We start from the raw sequence: 24,381 nt of genomic DNA on the forward strand, positions 1-24,381 counted from the left end.
TACAGATTCACATCCCTTTTTCCTCCTCTTACCAGCCTCCTCTCTTCTACATCCGAAACCCTTCCACTGAGCCCTCTGGAACACTTGCTCTGTGATTAGTGAACTCCCCTAAACCTCAGCCTTTCTTTGGGTATTTCCCCTCCCCTTTACCTTGGATGAAATCTTACTGTCCCCTGGGACTCTGTATACCACTGTAACCCTCCGAAGTGGAGACTGTTCATCCCCTCACATCTCTTGTCACCTCAGAGTCAGAAGATGAGATGTTCTTGCTCACCAGTGCCACTTGCCTTTACTCCTCTACCCTCCTGTAAAATCTCCCTGCTCCTTTGAGACTCACTCCATCTAATTATTGGTCATCCCCACCCCTCTTTGTTGTTGTCATCTACTACCTTTTTGCTCACCCTAATTCTCAGAGTGTTTGGCCCATGGCTTCTTTTTTTTTTTTTTCTTTTTTTTTTCAAATTTTTATTTAAATTCTAGTTAGTTCACATATAACACAGTATTAGTTTCGTGAGTAGAATTTAGTGATTCATCACTTACATAAAACACCCAGTGCTCATCACAAGGTCCCTCCTTAAACCCATTACCCATTTAGCCCATTCCTGCCCCTGCCCTTCCCTGCCATCAACATCCATGCAGGTGACCCAGCCAACACCTCAACTTGATCTCCTCACTCTAGTGATCTTCTCCACAACATCTAACTACTCACTGTCACATACAAGCCCCAGACCTTGTCATCATCCCAAACTGTTCTGCCTCCTAAAGCATTCATTCTGGCATCTCATCTCACCTACAATCTGCCTCTCCAGCCTGTTCACTCAAGTCCTACTTAGTCATTCATTAAACTGTATATAAACCTACCAAATATAAACCTATCCCTGCTTTCTCCCTGTCCATCAATCCACTCTGTTTCCTCATCTCCTTTTAACCAGTTTGTTTATTTTATTTTATTTTTTCAAATGTTTATTTATTTTGAGAGAAAGAGTGGGGGAGGGGCAGAGAGACAGAAGGAGAGAGAGAATCCCAAGCACGCTCTGTGCTGACAGCGCAGCTGACAATGGGGGAATCGAACTCGTGAACCATGAGGTTATCATCTGAGCTGAAACCAGGAGTCAGACACTCAACCAGCTGAGCCACCCAGGAGGCCCTTGACCAGTTTATATGCTTAACTCATCATGTAAAACACCCTTTTGCAAATAAATACCCTGAACTTTGTTGCTCTCTGTCTTTCCATTACACTCTCCTAACAAAAGGCTAAGGCTGGACCAACCAATAGCTGTGTATCAACACATTAACTCCCTCTTCCACTCTTCAGAATAGCCAACTCCTTATTTCAGATTTCCACTTGAATAATTCATTGGTACCTCTAACTCTGCTTGTCTAAAAATGAACTCATAACCTCCCTTCCCCTACCACACATATACTACAACCTACTCACCAGTGGGACAGATCAGCCACCCATCTCAGTAAATGACATCAGCATCCACACAGCTCACAGGCCAGAAACCTGGGAGTCATTCTTACACCTCCCTCTCCTCATATCTAATCAGTCAACAGATTTTTATGTCCCCAGAATCTCCCACCCATCACTCTGCTGCCACCAACCATACTAAGGGTAGACCGCTGCACTAGCCTCCTGCCTGGCCCTTTCATATCCAGGCTTGTCCCCCTTTTAATCCATTCTGTACACAGTATCCAGAAGCTTTTAAAATATAAATTTGACTGCATTACTTCTTTGCTTAAAACTCCTCAAAGGTATCCCATTGATATGAAGGTGAAGTCAAAAATCCTTAACATGTCCTAAAAACAATGTGTTTTTCTTACCTACGTTTCACAAATGAGGGAACTCAGGCCCAGAGTCGTTAAATTTATTGCCCAAGTTGTAGAGCAGTGACTGAGGTGTCAGGGCCAGGATTTTATCCTATGGGAGTGTCATACCAAAAAGATGTTTTATGATGGAGAATTAAGAAAATATAAAGATTATATCTATATGGTTTATAAATTTGTGGCTTAATATATATTCGAATGGACAATTGACCAAAATTACCTTTAAAATACTAATTGTGGGGTGCCTGGGTGGCTCAGTTGGTTAAGTTTACTATTTTGGCTCAGGTCATAATCTCACGGTTCATGAGTTCAAGCACCATATCAGGCTCTGCACTGACAATGCTTGGAGCCTGCTTGGGATATTCCCTCCCTCTCTCTCTCTCTCTCTCTCTCTCTCTGACTCTCTCTCTCTCAAAATAAATAAATAAACTGTAAAACATAAATAAAAATAAAATATTAATTGTAATCATTATTAGCTTTGCTTTGGAAGTTTTGAAGACAAATACTTTCTTATAATGAGGTAAAGGATTAAATGTGCTTTTGCAAATGTAATTCCAGACATACAGTTTACAATTATTTCAACAGAATTTTATTTGGAGTGAATTTACTAATACCCCTTTATGTACCAAGGAAAATAGGGTTGTACAGAGGGAAAGTGTGACAGCCACATAGCTGACATATTTGGGGGGTTATTTCTCTAGTAGTTTTCTATTGTTTTCTGAATTTTCAGAGTTGTCTGTAATGTTCAAATTTAAGTATGTAACCACAGAGCCAGCCTCACACAAAGTTGTAAACTAAATAAAGTTTTTCTTTGGCTTTCCTCCAAATCTCTCTTTTTCAACTCTTCACAGCTCCTCCTCCCTGAAGTGCCCGTGTTGGTACAGTCCACTTTCATTGCCCTTAAACTGTCTCATGGCTTCCCGCAATGGTTCCCAGCTTGGGTTGCCTTGTATTATGGACCTATTCCAACCCTTGCCTTGCACATCAAAACTTACTAGATTTTTTTTCCTTAAAGCCCCACTCTGCTTTCCAGTTTGACAGCCAATTTTCATAAGCTATTATATATTAATTTTAATGGAGAACTTCTGGAGACAATGCCAGAAACAAGTCTTTTCACTCTATTTTCTGTGTAACCTCTCTACCAAAAAGATAAGTTTGGACTTTACATTCTGTTATTTGCATTATAAAAAACAGTGAGTATATTAAATATGCTTTTCTAAACTCATTTGCCCTCTTCCACTGAGATTCATACATCTTACTCCTGCTTTATACATTCTATCCACCTCTGGTTATGATTGCCCTAAACCAAAGGACTGACTCATTGGCAGTCAGTGGCAGTCCAGAGAGGAGATAAGCAATGAGAGATATTCCTTTAGCTCTCAAGTCACAGCCAACATGGCGGGCCACATTTTAATAGATATATAGCAGATGACTGCATTGAACTATGATTACAGTATTCCTTTATATCCAGGTTGAAGGTTTATTATTTTCTTCTCACGAGCCCAACCCATTGTTAAGAAATCTAGCAAGTAGGACCCTTAATCACAACCTAGCTGATTCTGGCAACAATACTCAAGCTTTAGAAGTGTTCTTTGAGCATGAGAAGGATAAATACTTCATAGCCAACATTTTTTGAGCTTTTACTATGTGGTATTATATGAGATGCTTTGTCTCCTTTAAATCTCACAGTTCATGAGATAGTTCTGTTATTATCTCTTTTTTAGAAATAAGGAAACTAATGTTGGAGAAATTAATTTGCCCAAGAACTCATAGGTAATAGAGCTAGGAAGTGAATCCCATTAGGTCTGACTCCAAAGTCCATGCTTTCATCTTCTATACTTTTTTGTGGAGAATTTTTAATGTGCCAGAGGTGGGCTGAATCACCTAGTGTATGTATATACATTCATTCATTCATGAATTATTCATTCATTCATTCAGCAGCTTTTTTTTCTTTTTGAACATTCACTGTGTACACTTTGCCAAGTGCTGTGAACATCTAGAGCTTAGCCAAATGGAAATTATTCCCTCAAGGAATGTGCCTACCAGGGAAGATGTCATGTATAGAAATAACTATAATGTGAGGTATACAGTGATAAGAGCTATGAAACAGATTCCCTTTTTAAAAATACTCTTGGAGTCCAGAAAAAAGAGAGCATTTTTCCATCTGGGGAGGTGAAAAGGCTCAAAGAAAAGTGGTATTTCATTTGGACCCTGATAGATGGGAAGGATTTAAACATGAGACAATGAGAAACGAGGGAGTGTATGGGTATTTCAGGCTGAGAGACAATATTGAAACAAAAGACCCAGAGAGGGGAAAGTTAGAAAAAAGTATGTCATGGAAAGCAAGAAGGGAGACAATTTCAAGAAATGGTGGGGAAAACTGGATTAGGTGAATGTGTTACTTCAGCATTAACCAGAACATACACCTCTATTTCATTACACTGTTAGCCTCTTTTGCATATCCATTTTGTTCCCCTTTTTCCCATTTAGCATCTCTCCATACACAAATGTTCAAGTCTCTCTTTAAAGAAAAGAAACTTTGTTATGGGTGGAGGTAAATAACTCCCATTGAAAAATTAAGAATCACTTATTTAGAAATGAAAGGTTAAAGAGATATCTCTTCATTTCAGAAGCTTTTGTTAAGATCCTCTTATGTCCCAAAAAGGGTGTTTAGATGCTAGGAATAGTTTTTTAAATAATGTGTCATTTTTACCTCAAGGATCTCAGAGTCAGCTAAAGGAGACAAATGTGTAAATAGAGAATTGCAAAGTGTAATTAGTTTTATGACAGAGGAGTGTATTAGACATAGAAGTGGCACAAAAGAGATAGCAATCAGCTGCCTTAGAAGACGAAATGCTTCGAAAAGGGGAGACACATCTGAGCCCAGTCCTTTTTTTTTTTTAAGACAAATGGGATTAACCTACATGTTCCATTTTAAAGCTTTTTTTAAATTTAGTAATATATCTTGAATGTCTTTTGTGTCAGTAGATATAAATATTCCTTATTCATTGTAATTGTTGTATAGTAATCCATTCTGTAGCTCTGCACAGTATATTTAACTAATCCCCTATTGATGGATATTTGAGTTGTTTCCAATTTCTTACTAATACACCCAAGTGCTGAAATAAATACACACTTGTATTGGAATCCCTGTAAACAAATTCTTAGACATATACTTCCAAGGATTTAATAGATCTTGCTAAATTACCTGTCAAAAACAGTGGGTGAAAATGCTTATTCCCACATCTGTACAGAAATTGGAACTGTCGGTTTTTTAAAACTGCCAGAGTAATAAACTAAAAATATTACATTATTAATTTGAATTTGAATGTAAGTATTAGGGAAGTTGACCATCTCTCTTTTTTTAAAGTTTATTTATTTATTTTGAAAGAGACAGAGACAACAAGAGTGGGGAAGGGGCAGAAAGAGAAAGAGACACAGAATCCGAAGCAGGCTCCAGGCTCTAAGCTGTCAGCACAGAGCCCGACGTGGGGCTTGAACTCACAAACTGCGAGACCATAACCTGAGCCAAAGTCGGATGCTTAACCATTTGAGCCACCAGCTATCTCTTTTTATTTTTTTATTTTTTGGTTGAGCACAAGAAGGGGAGAGGCAGAAGGAGGGAGGGAGGGAGAGAGAAAGAGAAAGAAAGAGAGAAAGAAAGAGAGAAAGAGAGAAAGAAAGAAAGAAAGAAAGAAAGAAAGAAAGAAAGAAAGAAAGAACGAAAGAACGAACCCAAGGCAGGAAACATGCCCAGTGCAGAGCCCAATGTGGGGCTCGATCCCACAACCATGAGATCATGATATGAGTCTAAATTAGGAATTGGATGCTTAACCGACTGAGCCACCCAGGTGCCCCTGAAGTTGGCTATCTTTTCATATTTAGTAGCCAATTGTTTTTCTTTTTCTGTGTACTAATTACTGTCAGAGTCTAGGATTTTACTGTATGCAGGCTAATAAATTAGCCTATTAGTGTTTCATGGCTGCTGGCAGAAGACCTGAGACTCATGGATTAGAAACAAACATTATTGCTCGGGATACAGCAAGCAATTTGAGCATCACATTTGTATTTTGCCCCAGGTCCCACAAGGGCAATGCACAGGGCCCTCAGGGGGATGGTTTGCATGCAGTAGGTATGTGGGAGAGCCGAGGGACAGGGACGTGGAGCTTGTCGAATCCACCACTTTTAGAGCAAGTCTGCTCTTTGTCCTAAAAAGAGACTTTACCTCATCCCTCAGAGTCACTCTCTGTGAACACAACCTGAGAACTAGCCCCAGTTAACAGCTTTCAGAGCCTTGTATCCTCTACATACCCAGCAGCAACATACAAGGAAGGTCAGGGCCCATGGCTAATTGCCTTTTCCAACATCTTCCCTTTCTTATTTTTCTATATAGTTGTTTATCATTTTTTCATTGATTTGTAAGCATTCTCTGCTCTCACAACAATTATTCCTAGATCTGTCATTGAATATCACCTATCTTATCCTAATTTGCTTTTTTTTTTTAATTTGATTTTATCCACTGTTGTTTCGTGGAGGGATTTTCTTCCATAGGTTTCATGCCATACCTATAAAAAGAAAGCTGTTCTATTATGATAAAGATATTAACTGATTTTTTTTCTCCTATGCTTTCAGTTTGGCCTTTAACATTTTGATCCTTTTGGAATCTACTTTCATGTAGGAATGATGCAGGGACCCAGCTTGGTTTCACAAAAATAGCTAGACAGTTCTTGCAATCTAATTTCTTGTCTTTCCCCTCCTTGTTTGAAATGGTATCTTCCTTACATACTAAAATTTATCTGTACTTATCTTATATTGTTTTTTGTTCTGTTTCTTCTAATCTGTTTGTAGGTTACTATCAAACCTTATCTTTTAATTACTATAGCTTTATAATATACTTAAGATCTGGTAGAATTTGTTCCTCATCGTTTCTCTTTTATTTAAAATCTTTCGTGGCTGTTTTCACATATTATTCTTGAATGGGTCTTTTAAAATAAAGTACGTGTGACGCCTGGGTGGCTCATTCGGTTAAGCATCCGACTTTTGATTTCAGGTCAGGTCATGATCTCACGGTATGTGAGATCAAGCCCTCTGTTGGGCTCTGTGCTGAGCATGGAATCTACTTGGGATTCTCTCCCCCCTCTCTGTTCTCCTCCACTCATGTGCTCACTTGCTCAAAATAAATATACTTTAAAAAAAAGTAGATATACAAGGTGAATATAACTATGAAAAGAAACTCTAAACTACTGTCTTTTTACAACCTTACCCTTTATAAAAGTCTCATTGTTCTAACTTTTATGGTTTACTTTGCATTTCAATAAATACAGAGCTGTATCATAGTTTCTATTTGCAACTTCTAAAATCTTCTCTCTTTTAATATAGATTCCTTGTAGTTTGGAATACTGGGATGAACTCCAGAAGGTTTTTGTTGCATTTCAAGAATTCAGTCTGTCTGAAAGCAAAGTTTGTGAACTGCAGTTGCCGGATATCAATCTTATGAATGACCAGAAGAAATTGGTATCCTCGGATCTTTGGAGAATTGTCTTGAACAGCAGTCAAAATGGTGCTGATGACCAAAGGTAACTCAGTGAAAGATGAAATAGTGCCACTCTGCTAGGAAACAATCATCAAGTCAACTTCTCTAATGACCCCTCGCTGGGCAGTATCTTGGCTGTCAAGCCACTGTGTGAACTACAGATGAGAACTAGGAATTAAGATAGAAACTGATATCTCAGAGTCTGTGTACTAACAATCCTAAGTTGTATTCAAAATATGGCCTTGTGAGCCCTCACTAAGAACCTGTTCCTTAAATATAAAAACAAAACAAAAGGTGCAGAAAACAAACTACCAAAAAAAAAAAAAAAAAAAAAAAAAAAGTCTAGTCATCCTGAACCAAAAAATATAAAGGAAAGAGCCACTAATCCTTCAGCAGACTCTTAATGACACAGTAAACCATGTGTGTAATGATAACCCTGGGGCATTAGGAGAAAGATTAGATAAATTGAATTGTCTCCCTCAGTAACCTAAGCTTCAGCACTTCTTCCAGTTTACATATCCCTGTTAATTAAGCCTTTCTGTTCATGCTCCCATAAAAGATGAGAAAAAGATACTAAATCACAATCAGTGGAACAATTTTCTTGGGTCATGTGATAGTATGTGCACTGTGGGCCTTGGCCCATCTTGCTGTCCATCACTTTCAGTGTCCTACCTTCCAGTTCTCCTGATGAGTTGGCTTTAACATTATCTTACTCCTTTTATATAATCCCTCCTTCCCCCCCCCCCCCAAACAACATTCTGACACTAACACAGAGAAAAAATACCCATCATTCATTACACCCTGCAAAGCAACTGTTTTCTCTTTTTTGTTACCTTTATTTTTGCCCATTAATGTATGCCTTTACAAGGTGATAATTATAGCACATCATATTGTATTCTGATTCCTATTTTATATAAATAGTCCTGAATGCTTTCTCTTTTTTTTTTATTAAATAATGATACATGTTCATTGAAGAGCATTTTGGAAATAAAGAAAATTCCACCACACGTAATTGTAATCGTATCACACTGATAACCTCTGTTAACATTTTAATAGTTAACATGTTAATTTTAATAGTTAAAATATTAACATTGTAATAGTAGTCTTGCTTCGATTACTTTGTGTGCTTAGTAATAATGTTTTATACTTTATATTATCTATTTCTAGGTCATTTGGGCTTTTTAAGAATAGTTATTTTTCGGGGCGCCTGGGTGGCGCAGTCGGTTAAGCGTCCGACTTCAGCCAGGTCACGATCTCGCGGTCCGTGAGTTCAAGCCCCGCGTCAGGCTCTGGGCTGATGGCTCAGAGCCTGGAGCCTGTTTCCGATTCTGTGTCTCCCTCTCTCTCTGCCCCTCCCCCGTTCATGCTCTGTCTCTCTCTGTCCCCAAAATAAATAAACTTTGAAAAAAAAATTAAAAAAAAAAAAAGAATAGTTACTTTTCTATTACCTAGTAATTACAACTAGTAAAAAGATGTTAAAGGAGTGGGATCTTAATTTTACCTATATGCATAATGTAGCAATGAAAATAACACCCATCCTGTGAAGAGTTAGCAAATGGATAAGAAGATTGCCTATTCTAAGCTATAGGTTACCTAATCAGAAACCAGGAAATCTCAGAAAATAAAGCTATAAGTAATGAAATTATGTTTTTTTTAATCTGAGTTTCATTAGTAGTATCAAAGTAGAAATCATTTCTTGATTCTAATCATGAAAGAATGCATTTTCAGCGTTGAAAGAAGCACTTCAGACAAGGTTAATTCCCCTGAATCTGAAACATTCATAAAAATTACTTTTGTGGTAGGCTTAACACTACAGAAATGTGGAACCTTTAGGGAATGGAAATTTATGCAGACAATCAAATTCAGGCAATTTTTCACCAAGCTTTTGACAGTGTAATCACAGATCTTTTGTCCTCACCTGGGATTTTTCAAGTTACCTAATATTTCACAACTGATCTTGCTTTGTTTGACATTAACCATTTTTCAGATAGAATTTGATATTAATGAAATTAAATTTAAAGAGTTGGTTTAAAAATCCACATAATCAGACCCTACTAAGACACTTTTCAAAAGGAACAGTAAATATATTTTATCCAATTTCTACAAAAAAAAACATTAGTGCTATAATAATATGTTAACATTTCATGTAGAAAGAAAACTGTTACAGTTAGCTCCAGCATATTCTGTCATGAGAAATTCAGAACTGGACAAAAACCTGATGCTTTTATGATTAGAGATTATCTTAATATTCTCAGTGGTTTGAGAAGGATATTCATCAGATTATTGTACATTCCAGGAAGAAAGTTTATAAAAATAAGTCCCATGAAGCTTAATGTTTAAAAAGAAAGAAAAAAAAGAAAAGCAAAGAGAATCTTGTCTACAATTGGCATAAAGTTACAACAGTGTAGGGCAGCTCAGTGGTAATGAGCTTCTCTGTATGTATGCAAATGGAAGCACTATTTAATAGAGAAGTCCAAGTTAGAAGACCTGGATTAAGTCCTGGATTCGTCACCAACTAGGTATTTGGCCTTGAGAAACTGATTTCTGATTTGAGGCCTTAAGAAATGAATAGGAGCTAACCAGTCCAAAGGGTGCCAGGTACCCTTCATTACGAAGGACTGGAGACAAAAGAGCCAGTCTCTTAAGCCTTTGTCTGTTTATCCCATACAGGTAGATTCTCTTTAATTCATTGCCTGTGGATTTGTAATAATTATATCCCACCACCTTTTTAACCAGTGGTTTGCTTGATCATATGAAAATGAATGATTGGTAATGATTATGCTTTTCCAAAGGTAGCATTTGAAGTAGAGTAACATCAAAACTGTGGGCAGGATTAAGCGATGGTACAGCATCCTGGGGCTAGGAATCCTGGGGAACCTTCTCATTCTAAGGCCTGAAGGATAAAGGGAAATACCTGCCTCAGCCCACTCTCCTCTCTCCTTCTAATCTCCTATGGGCACCTCCTGCCGGCTGAACCAAAGAACAAGCCAGAGGACAAAGCAGCTTGTTGATAGAGTCCAGTGGCAGAGAAGAGGATGAGGAATGGTGTAGAAAGTGGATCTAGAGAACAAACAAAGTAGCCAGTAACTACACACTGTATTTGGAATTTACAGTTTCTTACCCAAGTGACTGTCCCTCGAAGGAAAAAAAGGGAAGCAGAATGGTGGGCCCAGTTCTCAGGCTTTGGACCACTCTGCTATGTTCCCTGGGTTTGGAATCAATTAGATGTCTTCTGATGGACCAGAACAGCTGTCTAATTTGTTTCCCCCTCTTACCTTCACTCCAATAACTAATTCCAGAAGTATGTGACTATGTCAAGTCACACAAATTACAGGTAATTATCATGTAGCACAGTAATCACTGTGCAGATCTTGATATATATGTCCAGCTAACTTTATTACCAGTTGTTTGATGATAATGCTAAACTCTCTTCACCTGTGCCAAGTCTTTGGTGGTTTGTTGTACATATTGCATGGTCATTTTCTGACAACATTAGAACATGTGAAAGCATATTGCTTATCAGAACTTTTTATCCCCACCCCCAAAATGCTGGTTAATGGAAGAAGGCAGCTTAGGAAAAAAAGTGGCTTAAGAGTGTGTGGCTCTCTCTCCATGCAATGAAAAATTGAAACTCGGGTGAGATTTTTGGAGTACTTTCATCTTTGGTTGTGCCAAAACAAAATATTTTCTCCTACTCCCACTTTTCTCATAAAAGAGGCCACAGTCTCCTCATATTTGGTAATCTTTGAGACAATGATCAGCAGCTGTTTGTTTGTTTCTTTGTTTGTTTGTTTGTTTGTTTTTTGAAGAGGAGAGGCTCTTCATTTTCCAAAGCTTTGATTGTTGCATAGACAGTGAAGAAATTAGAGAAAGAGCATCGTGATGATCAGGTCTCTGGATTGTTTCTTTCCTCTCCACCAGTTGAATTTTCTCTGGCAGAAGATGACCATGGCCTCCAGATTCTGTTCCTTTCCATTTGGCTACTTGGATATGCACTTTTAGATATACCTAAATTTGTTGAGTACCATTTTAAAACATCTTTTGACTTTCATAAACCATTTAGGTGTAAACCAAACGTTCTTTGTAAGGCAGAACGTATGTTTAGCCTTCTCTCCTGGGGCGGGGGGACGGCGGGAGGGCCGGGATGCGTGTATTTTTCCCCAGGTGTCTTTTTGAAGCCTTTTACTATTTCCTTTGAGTTGGTGATTGAACTTTATATAACAACAGGGAGTTGGTCTTTTGCTAGGTAATCCTTTTCCCCTTAACACATTCCCCATAGTATTCAGTGTTCACCTAAAGTTCCTAGGCTGATGATGTTAACATGACACAGAAATATCTATGTCATGGTGCTTATTCTCTGAACTGTGGAAGATTCTCTTTCTCTTTTTAATGTCAGATACAAAGGAGTCCTTTACCTGAGGGCCTGTTTAAGCCTGTTTTGTAAGCCATGGATTACAACCCATTTAGTGGCTCATGAAATCAATTTAACAGGTTGCAGCCTAAATTTTTTTAATAAAACAAAAAATATTGGTGTGAAAAGGACAAATATTGAATAATTTCACATATGCGAGATACCAAGAGTAGCAAATTTATAGAGACAGAGTAGAAGGGTATTGCACAATAATGCAAATGTACTTAATCCCACTAAGCTGTATACTTGGTTAAAATAGTCAATATGTTACATATAATAGTATATTTATAATATATTCATAATACATATTGTTCTATAATATATAATAGTATATTTATGTTATATATATTTTTTATTTTTAATAAACCTACCTGTCCCCCTCTGCCCATTTTATCTGTATACTAGAGTATAATAAAAGTGTATTTTTTACCTTGGGTTATAATTAAAACATTTTTAAAATGATGATTCTATGGGGTAGAGAGAACTTGATGCAGAGACACACACACCTTCCCTCGTCTTCTCTTAACCATGTAGCTCTCTCCCAGGATAGACAGAGCAGTATTTTGCAGGAGGCAGGAGAGAGTTTAGGTGAACTAGTGTTGGGAGACCATGCCACATTGAGATGAATGTCAATGTGATATTGTAAGACCCTTTTTGGGAGCTAAAAGTAATCATCAACAGTTAACGTTAAACTGAGTAACCAGTATGGTACCCTGTTTGCCAACTAGAAATAGAATTTTTTTTTTCTGTTAAGGAGTGTTAGATATTATACTGAACATTTCGTATGCAGGATCTCCTTTGATACTCAGTCATTCAATTACTGTACCCATTTTACAAATGAAAAAAACTGAGATTTAGCCAGGTGGTGATATAACTTGTCCAAGGTTGTAATATCAATGATAGAAGTGCAGGCATGTTCACAAGTTCTCTCACCCAGTTGTTCTCTGCTTAATCTGTCTGCTGTATTTTGCTATATTATGAAACTCTTCTTACTACAGAGGGATCCAGAGAAAAGCTCAAGCCTTCGTCAGTTGAGTCAGATCATTGTTGAGTACCTGCACTGCTCTAGGGGTTTACCCCAGAATGGCATCCAGGGGTGAATCTTTAAGGACTATGCCTTGGTCCGAGCAATGCGTATGGATCAATCAGGACACAGACTTACTAAAATATTCCTTGTTTAAAAAGTGATACCCCTCTATAAGTTACCCTTCCAGTTGATAAGTAACCTTTTGGCTAAAATGAAGATGTGGGTATGTAAAACTCTTGCCATACTTTCCACTTTTTAGAATATTTCCACTATTCTAAAAAGTTGGGTTTCCATTAGGATCTTAGAGACATTTCAAATAACTACTGAATCTTGAGTTCTGTGTATTCCTGTTTGAGAGGTGTTACTCCTAGGAATCGCCATTTTTACTTTCCTATTTCTGCTGATTACACATCTCATAAATTATGTTTTTCCTTTTGATAATTGGATCAAAGTTCATTGTACCTAATTAAGGCAATTATACAAATACAGCTGCTCCTAATGTCCCCTAAGAGGGTCATTACTCTCATATATGACTGTTGAGATCGATTTTTTAATTTTTTTAATGTTTATTTATTTTTTGAGAGACCAAGAGTGAGCGGGGGAGCGGCAGAGAGCGAGGGAGTCACAGAATTCAAAGCAGGCTCCAGGCTCTGAGCTGTCAGCACAGAGTCCAACGCGAGCCTTGAACTCATGAATCATGAGATCATGACCTGAGCTGAAGTCAGACACTTAACCAACTGAGTCACCCAGGCACCCCAAATGTTGAGATCTTTTTAATCCTTGTGTAAGAAGTAGACATACATAGGCTACTTTTATAGTAATGACAATGATCAAATTGAGTGTGGAAAAACTATAATTTTACTGATTCAAAATACATGTAAAGTATATTCATATTGTGTATACCATGTTAATTTTGTTTAAGAAATTTTAATTTTGATATGACTCCAATTTTTTAGTAAGTCTGAATTTTTAAATATAGATTAGCTCAGCAAACATTTTAGTCAGGATTTTAAGATTAAAGGAATATTACTAACTACTTGAGTATGTTAGGAGTTGCTATATAAGCCTAAAAAATTATCTCTTTAAAAATTTATGTGTATATCAATTTAGAAAAAAGTAAAAAATTAATCAATTTGTTAATAATTGTAGCACATACTCATGTTTTAGCAGCCTTTTTCAATATGTTATATATAGTATCTGCCACTCTCAAGATAGGAAAATAAATCTTGGAAAATCTCAAGAGTATCAAAAATTGTAGTTGGCAAGAAGAGCGTTTCAGATAAACACCTCAAATTGTGTACTCACTATTTTAAAACTGATCTCATAGAACTCTTGCCTGGATTTTTAATAATATTTTGACTAACATTATACCTTATTTCTAACAACTTCTGAAAGTAGTTCAAATGTGTAAAACACATGTACAGCTAATACACTTTGCTCCTTCTGATTAAATACAAGTTTTAATTTTACCTAGCAAATGAAATCTGTTATTTGTAACACCACAAATAAATTCCTAGAAGGCAGTTTGGATTAGTATGCCCATTTATAGAAGTTTCAGAATATACTTAGATGCATTTCTTGGACATAGCATTTAATCAATAACAAACTGCCTCAGAGTTTGTGTTTTCCTTGTAGACACTGGAGATTTACTTACATTGCAGTAAATACCAGTACGTAACTATAAACCTTTTAAAGTTAAATACCCAGTAAATGTGTTGGAATGCTCCTAGCTTTCATTTTCACAACCTCTTTCAACACTTACCTGAAGATTCACACCCTGAGAATCTCACATGATGCACCTCACGCCATTCTGAGTTCCTCTCATGTTTCTACTCTGGCAGCACTCTGACTTTCCTGTTCCTGGGTGGTTGTTCTATTTGATAATGTTTCTAAATGTCTACATATTTTATATCACCAGTTAGACGGTGAGTTCTTTGAAAACCAAGGATTTATTTCCTTAGTTTTCCTCTCCTAGTTCTCCCTAGGATACTGTAAATCACAGTGTTTCTCCTTTAGGTTCCTCATGGACTTGGAAGCCAGGCTATGATAGCTGTAGAACAAATGTCTGGTTTGGAAAGAAGAGGGTGGACAAGGATGAGAGAGAATGGGGCGGCATCCATTCAGTGATCCCCATTTACCAGAATGTCCCTTGCCCCATCCCAATCCTCAGTTCTCATGCCTCTGCTAGCCCTGAGGCAAGGCAGCTAGGCGGCATGTTTCACACATACACCAGAAGCCAGCATGTACAAACTCTTCCCTCCTACAGATGCATTCACTATTCCTTTTAATCTGATTTTACTTGTTTAAAATGGTGTTAGGAGGATGGGAAAGTGAAGAGAGGACCCATGCAGTATAATTGTCCACGGGCCCTTGTTCTTCTGGACATGGTCATAATTTTATAGCTCCTAGTAATTAGTGGGTGTTCAATAAAGCATATTGACTAACCCATAGCAATATGGATATGGACAATCTGAAGAAGTAAAACAAAGTGAAACATTTATGGTGACACCGACAGTAGTGGGTTTTTGAACAGCAGAGTCATGCTCCAAATTGTGTTGGTCTTAAACTAATGAAGACCAAGTTGTCCATAAATTATGTGCGATGTGGATGGAAGAAAATTGGGTTGGAGGTAGGTCAGCATGACCTGGAGTTTGAGGAATCCTTTGAAATTTTTCAAATAATAACTTATAGACAATAATCAGCATGAAATTAATGTTTAAGCACAAATAGGTTATGTGGGTAAATACGGAACATTTGATGATAACATATTAACTATAGGATTACGAGTGCTAGCTTTGGAAACCCTTATAGAAAGACATTTTACATATATGGTACTGGGAAATCTAGGTTATTGATCTTCTTTTATTACTTACTTCCCACAGCTCTGCAAGTGAATCTGGTTCTCAAAGCACTTGTGACCAACTTGTAACTCCAACAGCCCTAGCTGCCTGTACCAGAGTCGACTCCTGTTTTACCCCATGGTTTGTCCCATCTCTTTGCATTTCCTTCCAGTTTGCCCACCTGGAGTTCCATCTTTGTCATCACCTTGACCAACTAGGCACAGGTACTCTTTACTTTAGCATCAGAATAACATCTACTTAATACTGTTTTTCTTGAGTGTTCTCAAGACACAATTCATCAATTTTTACCCAGAGAACTTATTTTCTTTTCAGGAAGTAAAAAGTCGTGGATGGATTTTCATTCTGTAAATTACAGGATTAGCGATGTTTCAGAGTACTGTGATTGCTAATCCCTTCCACTACCCAAACCTCCCTCACTACTGACTGCCACCCGTGTGGCAATTTTTAGAAGGGGCATTCATTTCCCCTCATGACACTGGCAAGATTATTCTGACGTTGATTTCATGTAACAGGTGTACCTGTTACTTATTTCATATGATGTTAAACCATCATGTGGCCCTGTTGTATAGATTGCCAGTAGTATTGAACTGACATGATTTTGCGTGCTTCCTAATGAGAATTTTCAAGGAAGTTACCAAAAATTGCAGGTTTTACTGTTATTCCAATTAGAATCTTTTTGAAAGAAATACATCTATTCCTATTCTATGTCCTGAGCCATTACATTAATGATGGGTAGATTCCAGAAGTATTTGTTATTACCTGATTGCAAAAGCATGAATACATTCTACAAAACATGGGCAAATTCCCCAGTAATTGAAAGGACTGTCAATTTTACAAGTTGGTAAGGTGGAAGATTAAATTTTCCCACACACTGTAAGTGGCCTTTTATAAATTTGCTAATGTTCCATGAATAATTATGCCTAAAAGTTTATACCAGACCATTCCTAGTTAGAATATTTTGATTCAGGTTTTCAACCTACGTGTAATGGAAAAGGAAAACAAATCAGATTCAAAAAATCAGATTCAAACGAAACACAGCTGCTGTTAAGCATCTTGCCTTTTCAGCAAAAAAAAAAAAAAAAAAAAAAGGAATTTAACCTGCTTTTTCTAACTCTCTTTGAGTCGTGTTTTTGTTTTTGAGATTTGGTTGATAGATACAGAGCATTTCATGAAACTCTTCCTTAGATAATTACCTCCTTCTCATTTTATTTGTTGTCTTCTGTGATAAAATTTTTGTCTGTGATAGTGAATGTAAACCTTGGACAATATGTTTGAGACATGCTGATTGAACGAGACAGTTTTGTTTGCAAATATTGAAGGTTCATAGTAGTTCATATATTACAATGCCTTCAAGAGAATCTTAGCATTTATTATACAGCAAATAAAGAATTCAGTCACCAAAGAGTACATAATTTAAATGTCATCTCTTTGTTTCCGTAAAATATTGGCTCATCTCAATTGCTGTTTTTCTTGTTTGTTTTCTCAACAGCTCCACCGCAACACCTACAGCCGTTTATTTCTGATAAAAATGTGCCCTCTGAACTTGAATACATGATTATTGCCTTCAAAGAGCCACACCTGTATCTTCGACAATGGAACAATAGTTCTGTCTGTCAGGAGATCCGGTTCTCAGCTCAAGCCGACTGTAAACTTCTGGAGTGCAGAAATGTCACAATGCAAAGCGTGGTGAAACCCTTCAGCATCTTCGGGCAGATTGCTGTTGCCCATGATGCAGCAGAGAAGCTGCTTGACTGCACCGTCATCGTGGACTCTATATTTGTAAACTTTGGGCAACATGTAGTTCATTCTCTCAACACCGCAGTACAAGCTTGGCAACAGGTATGCACATCCTACAACGGTTTACAGTGTGTCTGCGTGTGATCTTTTACTAGGCGCTCTGTGTTACCACTTCTAATAGTAAGTTAAGCACAAACAAAAATGGGAGAGAATGAAGAATTTGATGGGCACCATAATATTTGGGGTTTTCTCTGTTTTGGCAAAGTGATGCATGTTATTTTTCAAAGCTTTGGAGAGTATGGGTTCTCTACACATGCATAGGAGATCATGCCCACATTTTTGTGACTAATGTACCACATCTGTGTGGAAAGTAACATATTCCCAGAAATTTTTTCCAAGTATTACGGCTTTCCTTTGCCAAAGCTTCAACTTAGTTATGTATCAAATTGTCTAAGCATCCGTTGCAGAAATGAAGAACCTGTGTGAACCTTTCTGATAGTGAGCATTTCAAAGAGAAAAAGCAGTGAGAAGAAATACGTAAGCCCAAAGAGTCTTAGTCTTTTCCCCTACTATCCTGCCATTTTTCAATCAGTTAAAGACTCTTGATCGGTAATGTTTTGTACTTTTACCTCTTGCCAGAAAGTAGCCATATCCAAACAGGGGATGAAGCATAAGTCTCTGCTGAACAGCATATTTAAAATGAGGAACCTGCCTGTGCCACTAGCATGAAAATAATTTCACAGAATGTTTGTATAATAATGTGCTCGGCAATATAAGAACAAATCATTTCTACTTCCTTGCCGATTGTCAGTATAATATTGTTTTTCCATAGAGTTTGTGTTGCTATCTAAGCTGAGACATTTCCCGCACATTTTGCATATGCTACCTGCATTTGTGCAGAGCTGACTCCCCAGGAGAGATGGCCCTTCATCCTGCACTGACCTCATGTAGAGAGGGGGGCGGGAGAGGGGGGCTTTGAGTTCGCTAACTTAAGAATTTTTGTGGTAATAAACTCTGTTCTTTATATGCATGAAGACCTATATAAGACTAAGGAATTAATTACCTAACATGGCACTACAATAGCAAAGGGAAAGAAGATAACACATCTGTTTTGCATTTTAAAATTCTTTTTTAAGGGCATTCCATGGTTTTCTTGTTGCAGAGGACATGCGTAAAATAAGAGCTAGTGTGATCTAAATCTTTGCAGCTGGTTCGAATAGTGATGTGAAAAAAACCTCCATGGCTCCAATTTCTGTTTTTTGTCATATTTTGAACAATGCATTTAATAAAAAACAAACCTAGAAAATATAAAGGAGTCATTGATAGAGCATTTAAACCCAGGATATTTTTGTCTTGGTATCAGGGCCATTATTAGAGGACTCATGTGTAGCAACTACTGCAAAATGGCCTTCAGAAATATCAGTTTTCTTCCAGGGTAAAAATATTCTCTTAGACATAGCTATACATATAAATAAAATACGGTGCATAAATATTTAAATGTTTTAAACCACATCAGAGTGTGAATGACTGACTGGCTAACACAGTGCCTTGAAGGAATATTCTGAGTTTTTTTAAAAATGGAATTGTATATTTGATTAAGTAGAGCCATATGTCACGTAGCATATTGCTGACAGGTACATTCTATGAATAGTTGATTCTGATTTATACAGGGATTTGGCAATGTTAACATGAGCCACAAGAGGATATACTTCTGTAATTGTTGCTGTAATTTTCTTGTTTCCTCCCATGTCAAGGGTACTTGCCACCAAGTTTTAATGTGGTAGGCATCTAACCCTGTGTATTCTAAAGTAAATACAAAAATGCACCACTTTGAAATTATAGGACATTTGACGTTGAAATGGGTTTGTAGAAGGTTATTAAGTTCATTGTTTCTAAGAAATTCTGAATGTGGTTTATTCCCTTAGTGGGGGAGCTTAATTTCCCAAGCTTGGATTCTGCTGTGTGTATAATGCTCAGATACAGTCTCATTATTGCCAATGAGAGATATGAATTTATTAAGAAAGGTGAGTTATTTGAATTTGCCACATACTTTTATCAGATTCATATCTGAGACAAGTCATTTGTATCCAGTGTGGATGGACCAGACAGTTGAAGCATGAAACAATTTGGCCTTTCACCTTTAGGTCACAAGTTCAAGATTAACAGAAGCCTTCATCAGTGTCTGATTTCTCTGGCTGTAGGTTGTTTGTTTGTTTTTTCTCTTTGGTAAATGATTAATGTTTTGTAAAACCAGATTAAGGACCCAAATGCCACTTGCAGTTTGCTTTATATTTCTATGCCATATTACACAATTGGACAAAATGACATTTTTATTTAAAAATGAAAGTTATGCTCATGTATCTTATCTTACACCAGAATGATGTCTGTCTCTGTTTTAGTTGCAAATGCCTGTACAGCACTCCAGCACAAATCTTAAATGTAAATAAGTCATCTTTAATTACAAATCTGAGTGAGCATCCTGAGATTTAGACAATAATGATGTCATATAAAATGTGTACGAACTGTTCTATAATATACTAGAATTTAAGACACTCCAAGAAATACTTAAACTTATTACAGTTGTAATGAACTCCACAGATGAAGGGACAGTAGAGAAATAGTTCCCTGAGGACTTTGAGTATTCTGTAGAAAAATGTAAACAACCCCCTTGTGTTCTTCCATTTACATTTTTCTAAAACAGTCATCATTTATTAAAGGTCAGTTTTTAGAGATGAGGAAAGTAATATGATTTTTTTCTTCTACTCAAGCCGCATCTGGTAACTTAACCTCTGAGTTACCAGTGGATTGATCCCAATTCATTATGAAAACTGACTTTCAATCTCAGGATATCTACCTAAGTGGGAGTTTAGAATCCTATCCCTTTCTTCATGTTTGTACTCTTAGACCTAAAGGAGAGAAAAATGTTTATAAGGAGAGCAGTTTATGTTGATTATATAGTGCTAAATGGAAAAATCTCACCAAAATAATTATACACTATGACTCCAGTTTGATTAAAGGTTTATAAACCTTTAAATATGTAAGGCATATAAATAGGATTAGATAGTATTGACTAGAATAGAAATAGGCATGACACTCCAAAGAGGAAAAATTGCTAGAAGAAAATCCACTAAAATATTAACAGCAGTTGTTTGAGTGTAAAATTAGAGGCTTAAAAAAAATCTGTACTTTTGTATTTTCTGACTTTTCTACTGTGAACATGTATTCATTTATAATTTTAAAAATTAAATTTACTCGTGTTTGTTTCATAAGTGTTTATCGAGTACTTATGTGTCAGGCATTATGATGAGTAGTAGAGATAAAACTGTAAATAACACAGACCTGATTCCTGCCCTTATGCAGCATAGATTCTAATGATGGAAGCAAGAGTGAACCCGAAGTCAAACAAATAATTGCTTAGTCCCAGTAGGGAAAGTGAAACAGTAGAGTATTATGTGATCATAAAATAGATGGACATGACCTGGTCTGGGGGTGTCCCAGAAGACTACTCAGAAGTAACCTGAAAACAGGAACCTGAAAGCTGAGTCGAAAGAAGTTAGTCAAGCGCAAAGGAAAAGAGGTCCAAGCAAGGGAAAGGCACTGAGGCAGGAAGGAGTTTGACGGGTGAACAACTTGAAAGGGGGCCAACGTAGTGTTGGAGGAGCTGGAAAGCGCTCGCAGGCCTGGAGTGTAGCAAGCAAGTAGAGAGTGGCTCAAGATGCAGAAGGGGCCAGATCAGGCAGGACTTTTTTTTTTTTTTTTTTTAATTTTTTTTTTAATGTTTATTTATTTTTGAGACAGAGACAGAGCATGAACGGGGGAGGGTCAGAGAGAGAGGGAGACACAGAATCTGAAGCAGGCTCCAGGCTCTGAGCTGTCAGCACAGAGCCCGATGTGGGGCTCGAACTCATGGACCGTGAGATCATGACCTGAGCCGAAGTCGGACGCTCAACCGACTGAGCCACCCAGGCGCCCCAGGCAGGACTTTTAAACACCACTGGTAGCCAAGCTTTGAAATCATAGCTCATGATTAAAAGCCACAGCAGAGAGTATGGTAGACAACAGATAATTGTGGGTTATAATTGCTTTGGTCTCTCTTAACCCGAGACTCTTTTTTGTGATTCATGTGACTGTCAAGCAAGGTCCTGCTCCTTGAGAGCAGGGAGATTGGTGAGAATAGATGGATGACAGAGTGAGAAGTCCTCAGGGGCATTTGGAAGAGTGAGGTGTTAGGACCTCTCCATCAACTGCAGCCAGAAGGCACTGCCCACCCACTTAGGGGGCCTTGTTGACCAGGAGTGGATTCTACCTCTGAACATACCTGTTCTTGAAGAGGTTCTAGGTTGCGTCTTGATCAAGGCCGGATTCCAGTTACTTTCATCCTTAGACTCCTTGGCTCTAGGTCTCATAATCACTTAAATCACTACGTTCATGAGTAATGTGTCCCCTTTGACTCTCTCTCTCCCCTTGGGAAAATGGCAAATGACCAAGTGTGACATCGTGACTTTTAACTCTACAACCAGGAAATAGGAGCCAACTGGGGAAGCATCTATGACCATTACCTCCCACTGTCCACAAATTGATGGGCTAATTAAGATTTTTTTCTTGCATTCTCAACTTGAGCATCTATCCAACTATTCTTTTCATTTGCCAAAAGTGTGTTTATTGTTTTTTAAGCCATAACCTAACCAGAGTGATAAATGAGTAAGCACAGAAATGCTCCATCACTCTGCCCATCTTTTGATATAACAGCAACCAGTGGAGACACCATTAAGTTGAGAGGGAAGGTGTCAACACAGGAACATATTACTAATTTGTTGAGCCCCAGCAGATTAATGGAAGACGTGAGCTGATTGATGACTATTAGCTGAAACAGACACCAACAACTGTTTTTCAACTAACGTGATTGCTCTTGAAAACTGCAGCTTGGCTTACACGGATTCTGGAGTTGATCTGTTTTGTGTGTTCAGCCTTTTAACAATGGAAGGAAAGTTATGGTTTTATTTACATCTCTCCCTGAGCAGATTTGCACACACACATCCACCCTCCCCCTTAAGGGATCTGGGGATGTATTACCTAAATGATCCTTGCTTTCTGTAGGGTACAAACTGTGGCTTTGGTAATTGGTCTTGATTGTCGAGTTTAGAAGGCCAGGAACATGGTAATTCTAGCCTCAAGTACTCTGCTCAAAAACGTGCAGTACTCAGTACAGCATTCTTTGTAGCATGTTAATTCGTTTTAAAATGTTAAAAGTTTGAGGGATCTCATTGTTCTTTTACTCTTCTGTGTGTATGATTTATTTTGCAGGAGTATAAATCAAAACATATTCTTGGAACATTTAAGATCTCTTTAAGGTATTTTTTGTGCTTATCCTGGAAGTATAGAATACTTTGTATACCAGAGCTAATGACAACAGATCTTTTAGTGTTTCTGTGTTGTAACAATCGCCACCGGGCAGACAGCTGCCAAACATCTTGCAATTAATCTGATGCACGTTGGCTTTCGTATTCTTTTTCTTTCAGAACAAATGCCCTGAGGTAGAGGAGTTGGTCTTCAGCCATTTTGTGATCTGTAATGACACACAGGAGACACTGCGGTTTGGCCAGGTGGATACTGATGAAAATATTCTGCTGGCGAGTCTCCGTAGTCACCAGTACAGCTGGCGCTCTCACAAATCCCCACAGGTATCTGAGAAACAGCCTTGCAAGCACAGCAATTGTTAAGGCTGGGGATTCATTTATTCTGCATGTGTGTGCCTGTGTCCAGTTATTTCTCTTTCAAAGTCTCCCAAGGAACCACACGGTGTAGCCACATCTGACACAAACCCAGAAAGGTTTAGAGATGGGAGCACGGCGCAACCATGCTTCTCTTGGAAGGGGACATTCTCCTGTTCAGCACAGGGGGGGGGGGGGGGGGGGGTGTGCAGCATGGTGCGGTGATGATGAGGTTGGACTCTGGAGCCAGAGTTCACAGGCTTTGATCCTGGCTCTGCGTCACCTTGCTTTACTTTCTGTGCCTCAGTTTTTTCATACAGAAGATGGGAACGATGATAGTACCTGTTTTATAGGGTTGGGAGGACTAAATGAGTTGCTGTGCATAAAGGCACTAGAATAGTACTTGAGATACTATAAGCATTACACGTTGCCTATCATTATTTATGCATTTATTCCTATTTTTACTGTGTACATTCTCTGCCAGGCTTGCACTGGGCCCTGGGAATTCAAAGACAGGGAAGTCACAGTCCTTGCCCTCCAAGGACAGCTTACAACCTGTGACCACGGGGGCACTGAGAAAAGACATACCAAAGGATGTCTGTTTTCCAAGTAGTATAATTCCATTTTCCTGTCAGTTTAGATGGGAATAATTAGAGGGATATGCCCTGCAGGGATAATATGAGGATGAATTAAATACAAAGAAGTGGTCTTAAATGAGTAAAAGAAATCCTAGGAAGTCATCTCAAGAATAATGTATTTCTAAAACTCTGGGTAATAAGGAAACTACTGCTTGTGATTAAAAGAAAGTCATTAGATTAGAGAACAAGTTTTCCCATCTGGTCTATAGACCAGCTTCACAATATGTTATGCCCTCAGGGTTCCTCTTGCTTTTTTTTTTTTTTCTTTCTTTCTTTTTTCTTTCTTTTTTTTTTTTCCTCCCAGTAGCTAGATTCTGATTTCTTATTGCTCTTTCATTATTGTCACACTACTAGTACAAATTTTGGAAAGATAGCTAAATTACAGTCTTATTTAAGAATATTTATTTTATTAAAAAACCACATAAATCCTTTTTTAATAGAAATTCTTAACAAAAATTTCCCAGATGAGGTGAATGTTGTACTCCTGTTTTTAAAGTGAATAGCATACCCTTGTTTTCTCATGTTTCTCTCGAGAAACTTCCAGGTTAGAGTTATTGTTTACTTGTTTGCCCTTCGTAACCTAAAGGCCAGTTTGTTTGTTTAAAAATATCGTTTTTGGTTTTTTTTATTAACTAA

At 37.7% G+C, this 24,381-nt stretch overlaps 1 protein-coding gene across 6 annotated transcripts in view; it reads left to right on the forward strand.

The window, feature by feature from the left end:
- VPS13B (vacuolar protein sorting 13 homolog B) overlaps positions 1-24,381 on the forward strand; it is a 795,663-nt gene that overhangs the window by 687,010 nt on the left and 84,272 nt on the right. For all 6 annotated transcript variants that reach the window (XM_040494096.1, XM_040494094.1, XM_040494093.1 and 3 more), the window contains 4 exons: positions 7,207-7,403; positions 15,681-15,862; positions 17,149-17,498; positions 22,916-23,077. In XM_040494096.1, the coding sequence (XP_040350030.1) occupies positions 7,207-7,403; positions 15,681-15,862; positions 17,149-17,498; positions 22,916-23,077 (891 nt within the window). The remainder of the gene's footprint in view (positions 1-7,206; positions 7,404-15,680; positions 15,863-17,148; positions 17,499-22,915; positions 23,078-24,381) is intronic.

The sequence above is a fragment of the Herpailurus yagouaroundi genome, unplaced genomic scaffold (genome assembly GCF_014898765.1).
Source record: "Herpailurus yagouaroundi ecotype Mexico unplaced genomic scaffold, PumYag 186, whole genome shotgun sequence".
NCBI lineage: Eukaryota > Metazoa > Chordata > Mammalia > Carnivora > Felidae > Herpailurus > Herpailurus yagouaroundi.